Consider the following 18,177-nt stretch of genomic DNA (forward strand, 5'->3'; position numbering starts at 1 on the left):
ATGCTCAAAACTTTATTAACTGGACCTTATTATACTGGATTATAAAACTTCACTGTGGCAATATCAACTTATTATTGTGTTTGTATTTTTTTCTTCTTCAAAAATGAAATCCCCATGTAGAAATAAACTCATATTTAGGATTTGTATAAAGTCTGAACAAGATAGAATGCTACTTTCTTTGGTTAGGTTATAGATCTTGAGTTCAGCTTATATTGTTCACATTGATCTCTGGGGAACACTGTGATTGAATGCTTACTTTTATTGATTAGTATGTGGCAGATGATACAATGAATGAGTTCATGAATATCCAAGTCTTTGTAATTTCAAATATTTCAACTGTAAGCTTTGTAAAATTAGGACAAATAAAAATATACATAACAAGTACAATGATGTAAATAAAGTCAGCATGGTGAAATAACAAAAACTCAGTAAATAATTAGTGTAGTACTACAGTACTGCCTATTACTGTAGTGTAGTACTGCAGTACTGACAATACCGTATAGTATTGTCAGAATTAAATGCAAGCCTCCTTTTTTGTTAACAGTTGATTATTTGGGGAAGGTACTTGGGGGCATATGATATTTCAGTATTTTATTGGGAAGTGCCTATTATGTCAAAATAAATGTATCAAATTTCAAGAAATTTAAAAAATGAGAACATAATGCTTCTGCAGTTGATACATATCTGGTTGTTTGATAAAAATCAAGTTTTTGTCTATTTGTTTTCTTTAGCTTTAAAGAAGCCCCTTTTTTCAGTTTCTCAGCATGAAAGCCGTCAAGGAAATGTACATTCTCCAACTGGAGAGCCTCATCCCCCAAATATGGCACCAGGTATGAACTTTTACTCCTATAGTTATATTTCATGACCAGTTTTGAAACTATAATGAAATCAGCTTTTTTTAAGAACTAGTAAATGTAGGCAGTTTTTTAAGGCACACTGTCAGGTAGCATTTACATTTTCCCATCTTCTGTTAGGATTTTAAAATGCATATTGGCTAATGGCATGATAACTCAAAGGAATGGATATTTAGCTGTTCTCTTATATAAAGAACATAACGTTTCTCTGATTTTTAGCACTGGACACATTAGGTTACCTTTTCAATGAATATAAATATTATTTTATATTATGAAGCATAATCTGAACCCAATCTGAAAATTGGGTTAAAATTCTTGAATACTAAATACGTCCTGACTAGACTAAATAGTAATAAATTTACAGTAGGTTTTGGGGTGTACAAAACTTGTCTTCTGCACTCATTTGGAACCACTATTTTGAAGAATAATGAAGACATGAGGAACATCCAAATTCACATGGGTTATTTTCAAAGTGGATTTTACTTACAGGAGTGTCCTTGCTTGTTTTGCAAATCAGAAGACTGAATATTTATTTAGCATTACTGACACCTTAGCTGAAAGGTTCCTATATCTCAAGAAACTAAGAAAGGCATGATCACTGATGAGTCAGAGAATGATGGTGTTTTAATTTAAAGTAATTTTAAAAAATAAAACCTAGCATAGAGTCATGGTCATTACTGTATACTAACAAAAGTACACAAAAGATGTTTATGATCATAGATTCATAAAATATTTGTGGACCTCTCTTTTGCCCACAGAACACCAAAAACTTAACAGTCTCTCTTAAAATTGTTTTAAAAAATTAATGACCCCTTTACTCATCTTTCCCATTTATTTCTATTGCACATTCTTTTCTGTGAATACTTAACTTGGCCTACATATACTCCTTATATTTCATGTAATCCATGAATTTGGATGGAGAAAAAAAAATACATATTTGCTTTTACTAACCTCCAACTGAAAATTTTAATTTCTTTCAATTATGAGTATATAGGCTTCACTAGACAGCCAAAGGAGTCCATGATACAAAGAAAGATTAAGAAACCCTATACTAAACTACTTTACTCCTTAATAATTACCAAGAATGAGGACATTAGGAAGTGACTAATGAATGGGCTTTTTCAGCCTTGCTTGATTACTGATGAAGACCATTTCGTATAGTTCCAAAAGACTTTATTGGAAAGGGCTTCACATTTTTGTTCTATATACAACATTGTAATCTATTTGAAACCACTTAGAAATTCAGAATGGCCATATGAGATGCCATATACACACCAGACACACAAAAGTGTTTGTTATTATTGTGTACTATTAGCATCTCAGAATATGGTTTTAATATGCAGTGAATATGACTCATCTCTTGTAGATCAGTTAGGTTTATTCATTTTCATGGCTCAATCACCTCTCAAGTAAGGGTGGCCAGCAATGAGTAAATTAAAAATTGGATGCTGGTATTGCCAACGGTTGTAGAAATTTTTTAGAGGAAAAGATAACTCTACCATTTAATCTTTTGGTTTTAGCAGAATTTGGGTAATCAGTGCTATAGATGTATACTTGGTAACGAACAGCATACCAATAATGAATATCTGAAAGCATATTTGTAGCTGGGGATAACTCAAGAAATAATAAAATGAAAAAAAAAGAAATAAAATAGTAAAAAGGAAGGAAGTAAACGAGCACTTATAAGCCCTTTCTATGTACCATGCTCTGTGCTAAGCACTGAGGATACAAATATAAGCAAAAAGAAAGATAATCCTTGCCCTCCAGGAGCTTACATTCTGATGAGGGAAGACCACACACAAAAAGAAGCCAAATAGCTGAAGGGGGTGGTCATGAGGGATGGGAAATAGTTATGAGGGCCCGGAGGGGAATAAAGGGCAGTAGTAATTCACTTATGGATGAAGTATACAGGTCTTATAGATGGATATTCCAGGTTGAAAAGACCATAGAAGTGGTTGGATATTTTAGGACCAAGAGGCCACAGGGTCTCAAGGAAGTTCTAGGATGAGGCAAGAAGCATGGTTATGAAGTCCAGAAGCTAGGAACAGGGCCAGGAGGAGAAAATCACATTAGTGACCAACTTTGAGAGGTCAAGTTTTTCTTAGTTCTTCTGAATCATTTAGTTGTTGTGAAATGGTGGACTTTTTCAAAATATAAAATTAACTTTATGTTTTTATGCTACAGATTTGCATGTTAGCAACACTTTGAAGCAGATCCCTCCCAATCCTCTTCAGCGTTTAATTCCTGGCCCAAATTTGGAGAGTGAAAACGAACACAAAATTCAGACAGACATGTTAAAGCAGGCTTCAAAGGATAGAGTTGGTGACTTCCATAAGATGAAACAAAGTAAGAATCAGTTTGTTACAATCATTTATCATTCTTAAGTGCATTTCTTTATTAATTAGTATCTTTACAAACTTGAAGCTTAGCTTTCATTATCTTCAGCAAATAACATTTTAATATCCACAGTAAGATCTTTCTCTGAGCTATGTATTCCACTTTGGACACAACCTCTTCTAATGTGGAGGCAGCATGGAATACTTTTTAAAAAGTTTTAGAGTAAGAATCTGATGTCCCGGATTCAGATACCTGCTTTGCCACTTACTACCTGTGTGACCTTCGACAAATGACTTAACCTCTTTGACCTTGACTTTTCTTACCTGTAAAATAAGGGAGGTAGGTTAAATGGTAAACTGAGGTTCTTTCCAGCTCTTTATGATATTGTTTCAAATGTAGTCTGTGCCCCTACAATTAGATCTCTTTGAAAGGAAAAAAATGTAGGTGTACACTGGAAAAAAAAAATCAAATGCAGGCTGCTCTCAAATTTTATTCAAGCCAGCTGTGAGAAAAAAAGCTCTATCTATATTCAGACCAGTTTAGCATTATCTGAAAAGATGGTGAAACTTAACAGAAAAAGATGAAATGTCAGTAGAGTCTAGTGTACATGTTGCATATTTCAGATGAGTTTTTTTTCATATTGCTTTCAATTATTTTAACTGTGTCTTGAGGTCAAGAAAGCCAGATTTTGGTGAGCTGGTGAATTTTCGAAAAGGTAAAAAAATTAAAGAATTCTTTGAAAATACAGTTTTATGTTTTCCTTCAACTTAGCTCAAATGCTACTTTCTGCACGAAGCCTTTCCTAGTTCTTTCCAGTGCTAGTGACTTCCCTCTAAAATTATCTTCAGGGGCAGCTAGGTGGCGCAGTGGAGAGAGCACTGGCCCGGGATTCAGGAGGAATCCAGGCCTCTGACACGCACCACTTACTAGCTGTGTGACCCCAGGCAAGGGCAAGTTACTTAACCCCATTGCCTCGCCAAAAAAAATAAATAAATAAAATACGATTATCTTCAGTTTACCCTGGATATGTCTTCTATGTACATAGTTGTGTTTGTCTGTTGTCTTCTCCATTAGAATGTAAGCTCCTTGAGGGCAAGGACTGTTTTTGCCTTTCTTTGTATCTCTAGCCCTTGGCACAATGCCTGCCCATTGTTGTTGTTATTCAGCATTTCTGTAGTGTTTGACTCTTTGTGCCCTCATTTTGGGGTCTTCCAGGCAAAGATACTGGAGTGATTTGCCATTTCCTTCTCTAGCTCATTTTTACAGATGAGGAACTGAGGCAAAGAGGGTTATATGACTTGCCCAGAGTCACACAGCTAGTAAGTGTCTGAGGCCAGATTTGAACTCAGGAAGATGAGTGTTCCTGACTCCAGGCCTGACTCTATTCACCTAGCTGCCATGCCTGCCCATAGTAAGCACTTAATAAATGCTTGTTGACTTGACTTAAATCCTTGGGATTTTATTTTAAAATAGTATTTGTAGAGTGTTAGCCTTTATAAGTTTGATGTTTTAGTGATAATTACTTTTCTAGATTTCAAATCCTTGTACAATTATTCTAATTTTCTCTGTTTTCAACAGATTTCTCTCCTTGGTATTTTAAAAATATACGTGCTAGTCTTTTGCAAAATATAACATGAAGCGCACATACACTCATCAGAACTGGAACAGAACATTTGTGAATTCCTCATGAGCCTTACAGCTTACACCTTAACATCACAAAATAAATACCTAAATACTTTGGAGAGCAGAATTCTGTCTTTATAAATATGTAAATTTACAAAAAGTAATATTTAAAATATCCCTTATTTGATCTTTCTTTTTCCCACTGTTACCCTCAGGTATTTATAGTTGCCTACTTTGCCTTGTCTCAGTATTATATTTGGTAATTACTCACAAAAATAAGGATTCATTGCTATATAGTAAAGCGTTTCCTTAAACCTTCATGTTTGACTAAATGGAAAATATAGTCATCCTCTAGGTAGACAAATAATAATTGGATAACAAAATATAATATCATTTTGTTTCTTTTTATTATTTTCTGTAAATATAGCCTTCTTAATAAACCCTGTTGTTGTCTTCATATTGATTTATGGTTTTGTTTTTTAGTAACCAGGGGTTAGGAATTGGACCTCTGATTTCACTGGTATAGGGAACTCTCTGGTAAGGACATTTCTTCTTCTAAAGTAGGTTAGCACCTTCTTTGCCAAATTAGCGCCTTATACAGTTGCCTTTGTTACATTTTTGATTGTTTAACCTTGAACATAGTTTTTCTTTTTTGTCTCTTTTTGAACAGATAACATATACAAATATTTTAAAATTATCATCTTTGACTAAAGTGTTACTGAAAAGCATTATTTTGAAATATTTCAGATAAACTGGTTTTTATCTATTTGTTCTTAAGACTGTATTATGATTTTAAAATATTTTTAAGTCTTGTGAGAAGCTAAAGAATATTTTTATAAACTAAAGAATTGGTCAAATGATGTCATTCAGGTCTTGTTTTATGTCTGTGAAAAAAAATTCTTATAAAATAATTTAAGAGCAGAAGCCTTTATTTTTATAGACTTAAGGAACAACAAAATTGTTTCAATAATTTAGCTTTGTCCATAGAAAAGCACTAAAAATTTGCATACAATAAAACCTTACTCAAACTTAAATAATTCTGAATTTGTGTTAATTTATTGTTATTTTATAATAATAGAGGCATATGCCACTTACACTTGCCCTGATCCTACCTTACTTCACAATAGTTAAACATCAGTTCTTTGCTAAGCCCTAGAGCCAAAACTTGCCCAGTCTTGGTACTCACAAAGGAAACACCAAGGAAAGGTAAACACAAAGGAAAAGAGAACAGAAACAAAACATTTTAAGATTTTTTAAAACTTATAACTTTTTAACTTATTTATCTGTAAGTTCAGTGTCACTCTCCCTCTCATGATCTTACTTCTCCTCTAGGCTTTGTAAAGAAAAGGGGCGTGGAGGAAGGAGCATTAGGAGAATCTGGCTTTGCACATTCCGTGCTCCAGTGCTAACCTATCCTCCTCCCCCTTCAGCATGTTGCTATAGGGGTTTAGTACTTGTTCACTGTTCAGTAGCTCTGGGGAGATGGGTTATACCTACCCCAATTGTGGAAAATAGAGTCTTTCTTTCTTTTTTTTTTTAAAGACCAAACCAGGGCAGCTAAGTGGTGCAATGGATAGATAGTGCTTGGAGTCAGAAGGACGTAAGTTCAAATGTGGCCTCAAACACTTGACACTTACTAGCTGTGTGACCCTGGGCAAGTCACTTAACCCCAACTGCCTCATCAAAAAGAAAAAAAAAGGCTAAACTATTAGACCAAACTTAACTAGATGGCCAAGGGTTCCTGAGGAGGGAAGTGTTCTTCTTCCCTTGTCCATGATGCTGAATTCTTTTTTTTTCTTTTGCCCATTGACATTCAAGCCTCTCCCTTGTGTAACCTCCTCCTTCCCTGCCTCCCAAACCCATTGGTTTTCAGCCATAAATCTCAGTTTCCTTTGATTACTTGCTCTGGAAGATCACTACATTGCGCGTCTGGTAGTATATCCATATATCATTTTAATTAACAAATGCTTGCTTTCATTCAAGCAGCATCACCTAGCTCCAGTTTTGTTAAGTGTCAGGTCTCTGTGTCCTAAGCTAATTGGGGATACACTTGTCAGATCCTCTTCTGATTTCCCCTTTGAGTTTTAAAAACATATACAGCTAGGCCTTATTTGTCTGACTTATTAATCAGTATTAATAGTTGATCTGGTAACATGATGTAGTGGATAAAGTGCAGGATTTGGAATGAATAAGACCTGGATTCAAATCTCCCCTTTGACGTTTAATAGCTTTGTGACTATAGGCAAGTTATTTAACAGTCTCTGAGCCTCAGACCACTCTAAGGCTTTTGAGTTACAGGTAGCTGGTGATCTATGTTTTTGGGTTCACCAAGCAAATGATAGATGCTTGACAGATTTAACTCATGTCCAGTTAATGTCTGGTCCCAGATATGAAATCCCATGGTGGTTCTAAAATGCCATGTATCTAGATTCTAAATGCATCATCTTTTGCTATTTTGTAACTGAATACTGAAATCTTGGAGTGGAGGGGGAAAATTCGGTCTTCATTTTCACTAACTTCTAACTGAAATTTAGCATTTCCTTCCATTATGGGTGTAGGCAACACCCACACACCCACCCACATAAATACTCTCTCTCTCTCTCTCTCTCTCTCTCTCTCTCTCTCTCTCTCTCTCTCTCTCTCTCTCTCTCTCTCTCTCTCTCCCTCTCCCCCTCCCCCCTCACATTTTTAAATGTCCAAGTAGATTTCAGGGTAATTGATTATGACATCCTAAAGAAATAAAGAGATTTGCTCAAGATAAACAAGTACTTTCATTTTATGGAAACACAATATGAAGAATTTTATTGTTATATCATTTCCAAATCAGGAAATAAATTCTTGATGTGTTACCTTAAATTCTCCTTTCTGGCCTTTTTCCTGGGGGCAAAATGTTGTTTTGGACAATTTTCATTCAGGCGTACAATTAGAAACCTTCCCAGAAGAATATGTTGTTGAACATGTTGTTTATTTCTTCAGATTTTAAAGCAATAAGAAATACAGCCTGGTTTGTCTTTGAAATATGAAGGATTTTTGCAGTAATAGGACTCCATCCTGTAAGAGGGCTGGGCTTGGGAGGGGTAGCTACAAAAAGTAAAGAAAATTTCCACTGAAGGATTCAATAAATATTTTGAAATCATATGTTATATGAAAAATAACATAAAAACAAGTGCTCAAAATAAAAATAATGTATTGGAAACTATATTTTCTTTAGGCTAAATCTATGTAAAAGGAAGATATTCCCCAAGAGGCAAAGTATTGGATTAAGTACAGAGCTCTGGATTAAGATAAAACCTGAATGTGGGTGTCTGGTCTGCCCCTTTACTTTCTGTGTAACTGTAGGCAAATCACTTAACCTTTCAGAACCTCAAGTACCTCATTTGCAAAATGTTGAGGTTTGATTAGATCTGGAGTTCTTAACCTAAGATCCACAGGCTACTTCCCCAAAGGTGAGTCATGAGTAGATTTCAGGGGCTTTGTGAATTTGGCTTAAGGAGAAAAAAAATTACATCTTCATTTTTACTAACCTCTAACTGAAATTTAGCATTTCCTTCAGTTATGAAGGTAGGCAACAAACATTTCTGAAAAAGGATCTATAGGCTTCACCAGCCTGCCAAAGAAGTCCATGACACCAAAAAACAAAAACAAAAACCAGACTAGATGATCTCTGAGGCCTTTCCCAGCTTTAAATCTCTAATTCTAAAATGAAGAGAAAGGATATTTGGAGCAAATATGATCTGTGACCTGGGTAACTGAACACCACTGACCTCCAGTGAGCTAGAGCTTACCTGTTGGTAGGACTTTCTCTGATACCACTGTAACACTGACACAGGAAAGAAGAGGCCAGAGTAATCAGTGACTGGGGTGGGGGTGGGTTTGGTGAGAGGGTTGGAGAATTGGACAGTTAGAGGCATTGAAGGATTGTTAGAGGTGAGAGAAGTATAGTGTACTAGAGAGGTGTTAATTAGGCAGGCTGTAGCTAATGGCCAAAGTCCAGCACAGCAGAAAGGTTAATGAAGTAGGTGGGTTAAAGGCTGAAAGCATCCACTAGCTGGGAGTGGGTGGGGGGGTTGTTATAAAAGGTGAAGAGTGGATCAGGATGTTGAAGGAAAAAAATAAACTGTATTGGAGAATCCAGAGATGGGACAGTGATTTGTAATAATGAGGTCCTTTAGTATGTCCTTGTTGATGAGTTTGAAATGTGAGTGGAGCTAGGAAGGATGAATTTGATCACGGGGGGGGGGGGGGGGGGGGGGGGGGGGGAGTGTGTCATTTTCGTGCTTTCATCCTTTCTTTTAAAACCTGCTGATGATAAGAGATCTTAAGTCTCTTAACACCCTCATTCAAGTGACTATATACAGGAGTGGGGAACCTTTAGGTCCTTGAGTGCAGCCTTTTGACAGAACAAATCCTTTTATTAAGGGGATTTGTTCTGTGAAGTTTGGATTCAGTCAAAGGGCTGCACTTAAGGACCTAAAGGGCCACATGTGGCCTTGAGGCTGCAGGTTCCCCACCCCTAGATAATATTGTAAATCCACAGATGTCTGGAATTAGGTACAAATGAAAGCAGAGGTGCAGGTGCCTACTGACTCTAGTATAACAATTATTATGGATACAAAATTGGAAGTGTTTAAGGCCATTAAGTACAATACTGTAGTATGGTCTCTAGAGTTCTTGCCAGTTCTATCTACACATTTCTCACACCTTTCCCCTTCTCTATACTCACACAGCCACCAGCCTAGTTTAAGTCCTCTTCACCTCCTTCCCTCTTGGATTACTGTAGTAGTTTCCTAATTTGTCTGCCTCAAGTCTCTTCCTAATCCAACTTCACACAGCTCCCAAAGTTATTTTCCTGAAGCACAGATCTGACTATGTCACTTTATTACTTAATAAACTCTAGTGGTTTCCTGTTGACTTCAGAATCAAATATTTCATCTTTATCTCATTTTAAAATTTCTATTTTGCTTTTTATAATATACAGTAATTGTTAGTATAGCAGTGCATGTGTGTAACTTACAAATAAGTATATATATAACACATAAGGAGGGCTCAAAAATTTATTTTCTAATAAGGTACGCAATCAAAATAATTTAGAGATCACTGGACTACAGGAATGATCCTAGCTCCTGTTGCTGCTGCTATTGGGAATGTTTTTGGAGTCATGGCTTATTCAGTTAACTACCATACAGCAACTATGCATGGCTGATGAAGTGTGTAACAAAGGTCATACTGAGCTGGTTGACTTATTTCTGAATTCTCATTCATAAATTATCTCACTTTCCTTTTAAAAATATTTAATACAATTTATTTTGAGATTCAAATAACAACTTTCCCCAAAACCTCTCACATAACACCTCTCCCTACCTCAACAAAAAACATTTCCTGAATGAAAGCAGGTTTATTGCTTATTAAAAGAAAGGAGGGATGTGTCCTTTAATTTGAACAATATGATACTAACACTGACATTTGGGATGGTATTCCCCTTTTATAGCCTGAGAAAGATCTAGTCACATAGGAGAAAGTAAAAATCTCTTGTAATCACTTTATCCTCATTAATGCCACAGTAGTGTTTGTTTCCCTTTATTTGATGGTAAGTTATCCTGTGTGTAGTGTGTGAAATTTCACTTGACATATTAATCATTACAACAAAGATTTTTATCTCTGGACTTATTTTAGCATACCCATTTAGAGAACAACTCATTATTGTGGCTATAGTAAATGATGGTGATACTTTAAATAGAATGACATAATTTTATAAAAATAGATTTTCATAGCAGAACAGTTGGAAAACCAAACAGCATAAATGTCCCAAGTTAATGAAGCAGTGAAATGATTCACCTTAGAGATTTTTTTAAATTTAGTCTGCATTATGATACCGAAATATTCTTTGAAATGTTTTTTCTCTCTTCTAGGCTAATATAGCTTTTTATGGTTGAGAAATTTGATAATGACAAATTTGTCATCATCCTTTCTTCTTTTTTTAAACAAAGTTTTTCTGTATTTCCATTCTATGTTTCCATCAGCACTTTATCTCCTAATTTGAACTAGATGTCTGTGTCAGAATTTCTGATACTTTAAATAATGACAAGCAAAAAGTCAGACAAAAAACTGAAATATGTCTTATCGAGAGAATGATAGATTTTGTCCTACTCATATTTTTATGGTATTTATCATTCTAATATATTAAAGCTATGGTGTAGCCTTTGTGGGTTCTGTGCTTTAGGACAGATAAGGTCACACATCATAGATTCGGAGCTGGAAGGAAATGTAGCTAGAGATCTAGTCTAACCTGCTCAGTGACTTGCCCAAGGTCACACAGGTAGTAAGAGGCAGAGCAAGGATTTTAATGTAGGACCTGACTGTCTCATATCTGTCTATGTTTAGTTACTTCTGTGGGTAGTAGCATTTAGGCTTCCTTTCCCGTGGGGGCGGAGGGGTGTCAAATGTACATGCTTGATGTATTTTACTCTATAACAAGTTTCTAATATACTACCTAATGGAAGTTGGAAGTTATTAGTCAAGACAACATTTATTAAGCTCTTACTACATGCCAGGCACTATGCTAAGTACTGGAAATACAAAGGCAAAAACAGTCCTTTCACCTCAAGAAGCTTAATTCTAATGTGGGTGATAAAATGCAAACCACTAGATACATTCAAAATCTATACAAAGTAGATGGAAGGAGGTAGGAGATAGAAAGGCATTAGCAGCTGGGGGGACAGAGTAGGTGGATTTGAGCTGAATTTTGAAGGAAGTCAGGAAAAGCCAGTGGCAGAGGTGAAGGAGCAGAGGGTTCCTTGCTTGTACAGTAGGTACAAAGGTATGGAGATGGAAATGTTGTGTTTGAGGAAACTGTAAGTAGGCCAATGTGGCTGGGCGTGGGAGAGAAAAAGTGTGAGAAAACTGGTAGGGACTAGGTTATGAAAAGCTTTGATTGCCAAACAAAGGAATTTATATTTGATGCTGTTTTTGATAGGGAACCACTGGAAATCCTTGAGCAGGCAGGCAGCGAGTTTTAATCTGTGATTGTTAAGTGAGGAATTTGAGTTTAGTTCATATGCCGTGGATTAAAAGGAAGATAGTTACTTTATCTTCCCATATGAAGATTACATGTTTTATCTTAATTGAGGTTTTTGTTTATACTACATTTCTTTACAAACATGCCCTGTTTGATAAGAATAATAACATTAAGTTTAATTAAGAAGATTCTTTGATAGTGCTAAAACTCGTGATGCTTAAAAGGCTATTTTTAAATTAATCTAGATATGAAATTTCTTTACTTGTGGTGTTGTGATGAAGCTATATGACAAATCATACTGTTGCTGACAGATTTCTGGTTAATTTTTCAATATCATCACCTAAGTGGAAAGGGGGGAGGGGGGTGACAGCTCAGTGGCATGGTAAATAGAGTGCTGCTGGAATTAGATTCAGGAGCACTAGAATTTGAATCCTACCCCAGGCACCTACTAGCTGTGTGACCCTGGGCATGTCCTTTTACCTATCTTAGCCTTAGTTTTCTTATCTATAAAATGGGAATAAAAATAGTATCTACATCACCCGGTTGTTTTAAGGATCAAATGAAATATGTATAAATTGCTTTTTTAAAATAATAAAATTTTGACATCTTTTGTTACATCACCTAGGTCCCCGTTGTGTCATTTTTGCATATATGATGATTATGAGGTGAAACCTTAGGTGTTTTGATTTGCAATTTTAATTTTTTTTTATGATTTGGAGATTCTTATGGTTATTGACAGTTTGCATTCCTTCTTTTGAAAACTTTCTCTTTATATCCTTTGACAACCTATTTATTGGGAAATGGCTTTTCTGGTATATTTATATAAATTTCCTATGAGACCTTTATATTTGATACAAAGATATTTCCCAATCAACAACTTCCTTTCTTTTGGCTGCATTGAATTTGTTCACATAAAAATTTTTTTTTTAATCAAATAACCAAAATTATTTTTATCTGTCATGATAATTTCTATCTCTCATTGGGTTAAGAATTCTACCTCTAGCTTGTAAATCAAGTAAGATGGTAGGCCCAGACTAGCAGTGTCAGTTTATGTGACTTCAAAGGGGTGAGTCACCTACTTTTCAATGTACCTCCTTCCATTCTCCACTAAGTAGACAAGGCACTCAGAGATGTATCTGACAGTAACAACAAATTAAGGAATATGGGATTCTAGCAAATTCTCATTGCAAATTTCATATAAGTAGATCAGTGTATACAACTGTGGTGAGAGAATAACTGTGATATGATGAAACTGAGGAGTAGATTATATGCAGAGGAAGCAATATTGGATTTGGAGTCAGCTGAAGCTTAGGTTCAAACCTTACCTCTAACAATTACTAGCTTTGTGACTAGGGGCAAGTCACTTGGCATTTCTGATGCTCAGTATCCTTCTCTGTAAAATAGGGATAATATTGGTGATTCTTATTAAGATAAAATGAGATACTTTATATAAAGCTCTTTGTAAACATTAATAAGCACTATCATATAAATGTCAATTATTATTATTCCTAAATGAAAAAAATACTATAGAGCTCTCAGTTCTCAGGATATATGTCCTTAATTCCAGCAAAACAGCATTTTATGCTTAATATCCTGGTTGGAGGTAATAACAGGATTTAGGATGATAGAATAAGTTTCCTTTAAGACAGATATCATAATTTTAATGCTGTTGTTCAAAAATGAAAAGTTTGAATATATCTTAGCACTAATTAGTTCTTAGCAAAGGTCCTTTTAAAATAATATATTATCATCCATATTTAAGTTAGCTTTAAAATTACCCATTAGAATCACCTTAACAGTAGTGTTATCCATTTTATGAATGAATCCAGACTAATTAAGTCTATGTATTTATTTGATACCTCAGCTTTCAGGTTTTCTAAGACATCTCAGTTTGTCCTAACTTGACCTATTCTTTCTAAAGTTAACCTACTATTTCTGGTGGTATTAATTAATGTAGCCCTATTTTGTCATTCTTTTATTTGACTTTCTGCTTTTCTTAGCCTTCTCCTTTTCATAAATCTAGACATTCTTAGAATTACAGGGTGCTTTGAAGAACTGACGAAATTTTAATAACAAGAATATATGAAGAGTTGTCTGCATTTAGGTACTGCCATATTAAATGCTTAAAGCACATAGGGAATTTCTGATTCCATAATAGGATTTAAGAGTATTGCTTACTTTGTTTTAATATCTTTAAATGTTGCTTGTTGAAGGAAAACAAATATATAGTTGCTTCTTTTCAGAAAAATTATCATTTTTTACTGCTTGCATTTGTACCATTTATGTAACTTTTGGGGAAAAGAACAGTCAGTACTGCCAAAATATCATGTTGCTGTTAAGAAACAATCTCTGAATTTCTTGAAAGTAGGCTATCTGAATCTTGATGTTTTTCTTAATTCTCTCTTTTTGTTCAGTTACTTATTCATCCTATTTCTGTGCATCACCTTTTTTGGAGGGGAGGCTCCAAATTGACTTCTCATCTTCTCATGTGTTTTTTCTTTGAAAAACCTCTACCATTGTGACTAGTTTTATCTTCCTTTATCCAATAATTAGAAATATAAATGAGCTGATGAACCAGAGCTCGCCAGTTTTTTGCATTTCTGCTTTACCTTTATCACAAGCAAAACAGTTATTAACAAACTTCTTGGTGATAATTTCAGTGTATATTGGCCCTAATGCATTGTTACTCTCTCCAAATATAGTTTTTATATCCGCAAGTAATTACATGGTGTAAATTTAATATATTATATTTTCTTGTTTCACTTTCACGTTGGCAAATAATCTGCATGTTTAGCAAAAAAAATAAGTTTATAATGAATTACACTTTTTTTGCAACCTTGTATGGCCTTGTTTCTTTAAAATTTTTTAAGGCATAGTTTCAATTGAAATAAAGTTTAAGCTTATTTTCCAAATAAATCAGAAAGCATTGTGAAGGAAAATATAAACAAATAGAGATTGCATCACAAATAGACTTCCCTTTTAAAAACTTAAGTTCTTACATTATCAGCCTCATCTTTTAATTGGTGTTTAAACTAAGAATTATTTTAATACTCTCTAATTTAATTTGATGTCGATCTCGAATGCCATTCCTTTTTATCTTCTGAATCAGCTATACATTTTTGATATGCCTAAAATTACTGTATTGTCATTACTCGTTTAATAGCTTCCCTGAATGGATTTTTCATTATATCCAGTAAAAAAAAAAGTCCACTTGTCTTGTAGTGATTCATAAAGTGTATACTTTTTCTGAACAAGATCAATATGCATAAATATCTCTTAGCACCTTATAGACTTTGTTTTTCATTTCCCAATTCAAAATGTTTATTATATTCCACTCATCAGTTTTTCCTAGGATTCCAAACTAACTAACCTAGTCTATAGCACCAGAAAAAAAAAAGTACACTGTGAGAATTAGACTAATTTAAACTGTATTTAAAAACAATGGAAAACCAGAAATGCTCAAATATTGCTCTAATCACAAAATAATGATCATACCCATTTTCTCTTAATAGAAATAATTTTAGTTTTTATCATAAAGTGATAAAGTAACCAGGTAGAAAAACCTTCAATTTTGAGGAAAAATCTAGAGTTGAAAATGACTGGTGTTATTTGATTTAAAGAAGTATCATGTAACTGAGCACTAAAGTAAAACTGAGAAGTTCTTAAGAGATATTTTTAAATGCTGCTTAAAAACTTTTATCTTGGATAGCCTTCACAAAATAAAGTTTTTTCCTAACCAGCACCCTAAAGTTGCCAGGATTCATTAGCCTATCCTCTGCTTGGCTTTCAATGTAGTTTCCTTTCTTTCTTTTCTCTTTGCTTCTGACTTAATCCTCTGCCTACTTCACAGGCCGGTTCTTTGATGAAAATGAATCCCCTGTTGATCCGCAGCATGGCTCTAAATTGGCGGATTATAATGGGGATGATGGTAACGTAGGTGAGTATGAGGCAGACAAGCAGGCTGAGCTGGCTTACAATGAGGAAGAAGATGGTGATGGTGGAGAAGAAGACGTCCAAGGTGAGCGTGGGGCCTGACCTCCGTGCTGTGACAGAAACTCACCTCTGGCTTACTAGTTGAATTTGTGTAGAATTTTTTCCCATTTCTTAGAACTGCCTTAATACAAAGGAGGCTTGCATAATTTTTCAGTTTAGTTTTCGTTTTAAAAAATTTTTATGAATGTTTTAATGTAGCTGTGGATTCTGAAATTATTTTTAGAAAATTGTTATTTTGGCTTTTAATCGTAAATGTCTTCGTGATCTTATTATAGTTTGGAAATTTAAACTCTTCAGCTTTGAATAGGAATTAATGTTCTTTCACATGCCTCTAGACTTTATTAAGGCAAATCCACCAAAAAAAGAACTTTTTTTGAGGTTTCTAATGCTGAAAAAACATTTCTAAACTACCTGTAAATAATACCCAGCTAATCCTTGGGCTACAGGGGATGGCTGGCACGGAAGGGAATGGGTCCCTTCTCCACTGAAGATCTATTTAGTTCACAGTTGTTTTGGCTTATTTCCCTTGGATTAAAATGTAAACTGTTATAGTCATCAGTTCATTAAGATTAGAAATTTTTTTGTATAATACACAGATTCAACGGATTTTCCTTGTTAAGTGTTACTTCTGAGCTTTTAATTTAATGAAAGTTCAGGAACTGCCTGTGAGCATGCTGCCCTTCTCATGTTCTAATACTGCATGTATTCCAGGGAATGTAGTTTTGTTGCCATTTTGCCTGGGCTGCTTTCTGGGTCTTTATATGTAATTTAGTGTAGCTTCCAGTGGAACTTTTTTCTTTTCTACAAAAGTTGATTATGAAATTAAACAGCATGTGTAATGTATTTATTGTATCTTATAATATTGATGCGTGGGAAATTATACTTTTATGACTCTAAGTTTAACTTGCTCTTGATTTCTCCCTTGAGGCCATTACTGTAACTAAAGTTTCAACTTTAAAATGTGCTGTGAAATTTAAAAGAAAAATATATTTCATTTTTAAAGTATTGCACAATTCACAGGGAAAAAGATGTGAGCCATCAAATTTTATGTAGGCACATGCCTGTGTATTACTACCATAGCTTTCCAAGATTAGAATCTTAAGAAAGAAGATTGATGAATGTTATTAAAAATTATATGAAAAGGCATAAATGAAGACTCCTTGTATGAATAAACTGCTTTTGTATTATTAAAGCAACTATAATTCTCTTTCTATCTACCTATCTTTATTGTAACCATCTCCTCCAGAAAAGCTGCCTTGGCTAACTTCATCCCACTGATCATTTTTATTCTTTATCCTCAGCCCTTTTATATTTTGGTTGCATCATATTATTTTGAAGTTTTTTGTGTTTTGTAATTGTCGAGCATTTTTCTTGCAAGTGTACCCAATCAGATTGTAAGCTCCTAGAGGGCAGGAATTAGTTTTTTGTTTTTGTTTTTCACTTTTATTTGTCTCTTCAGTCTCCACTTACTTCCCCTAACCAGTATCAAATAAATGTTATTGACTGACATCTTCCTCTTTCACTGGGCTTTTGTGCTTCTAACTGTGATTTGGTGAAATGTCACATTATCTTTTGGCTTTATTAACTTAATTGCTTATATTTAGTTCTGTTTCTGGTTTTCCTTCTGAAGGGCTTTCATATTTTTTTCATCCAGCTATAAGATAATTCTGGAGCTTTGTCTAGACCCATTACTTAGTTCCATCTGTAATTGACAATCATTTTTTTATAATCTGTGCTACCTTTCTGAAGCCCAATTTTGAAAAAATTTTCAGCTTAATAGTAAGGCTGGCCCTTGACAAAGTTAAGAAATAGGCCCATTCTGCATTCCTTTCCCCCTCTCTTTTAGTGTACCTACTCAATCCAGAAGCTCAGATCTCATGTAAATTTATCTGTCCTGTCACCTGAAGATAATAATAGCTGCAAAATTCATTGACGTAAGATTTTAGTAACATAAAATACCATATTTTAGGGGTATTTGCATTTTAAAGGACCTCCAATATTACCCCAAGAGGGTAATTTATGAACAGAAATAAAATTTCAAGGTTCTTCAAATCACACTAGGTAGAAGATAGCTGAAGCATAAGATGGTCAGTCATGTACTCCTAAGTAGTGATTTCATTTCGAATTGAATAACAGTTTGAAAAAATGCTTTTTGCTATTCTAACCACATAGAACTTTATTCTCTTAGAACTTGAGTAAAACACTATTCCTTTGGCTTTAGAACTAAACTTAAATGTACCAATAATACTCAAGAAGAAGCATCTGGGTTGGGTATATGAACACTAGGCTATTTGTGGCAGATTTTTTGTGGGCAGATAGTCTGGACCTTAGGGAATAGTAGCAAAGTGCCAAAGA

General features: G+C 34.6%; 1 protein-coding gene and 1 long non-coding RNA gene across 8 annotated transcripts in view; one reads left to right on the forward strand and one right to left on the reverse strand.

The window, feature by feature from the left end:
• Window positions 1–18,177, forward strand: part of GOLM2 (golgi membrane protein 2) — an 84,621-nt gene that overhangs the window by 60,922 nt on the left and 5,522 nt on the right. For 2 of the 4 annotated variants that reach the window (XR_013485411.1, XM_021009313.2), the window contains exons 7-9: window positions 732–830; window positions 3,039–3,200; window positions 15,680–15,847. Coding sequence is in view for 3 of the 4 variants with exons in the window: in XM_021009313.2 (XP_020864972.1) it covers window positions 732–830; window positions 3,039–3,200; window positions 15,680–15,847 (429 nt within the window). In the remaining variant the exon portion in view is untranslated. Of the gene's footprint in view, window positions 1–731; window positions 831–3,038; window positions 3,201–4,769; window positions 5,272–15,679; window positions 15,848–18,177 lie in introns of those variants that run through there. The other 2 variants (XM_021009316.2, XM_021009315.2) reach the window with 2 other exon arrangements.
• The window catches only part of LOC110223670 (uncharacterized), a 36,115-nt gene continuing 25,698 nt past the window's right edge, over window positions 7,761–18,177 (reverse strand). For all 4 annotated transcript variants that reach the window (XR_013485412.1, XR_002328758.2, XR_013485415.1 and 1 more), the window contains exon 4: window positions 7,761–7,895. This is a non-coding gene — a long non-coding RNA (uncharacterized LOC110223670). The remainder of the gene's footprint in view (window positions 7,896–18,177) is intronic.

This window comes from Phascolarctos cinereus, unplaced genomic scaffold (assembly GCF_003287225.1).
Source record: "Phascolarctos cinereus isolate Bilbo 61053 unplaced genomic scaffold, phaCin_HiC Scaffold_3;HRSCAF=262, whole genome shotgun sequence".
Taxonomy (NCBI): Eukaryota; Metazoa; Chordata; class Mammalia; order Diprotodontia; family Phascolarctidae; genus Phascolarctos; species Phascolarctos cinereus.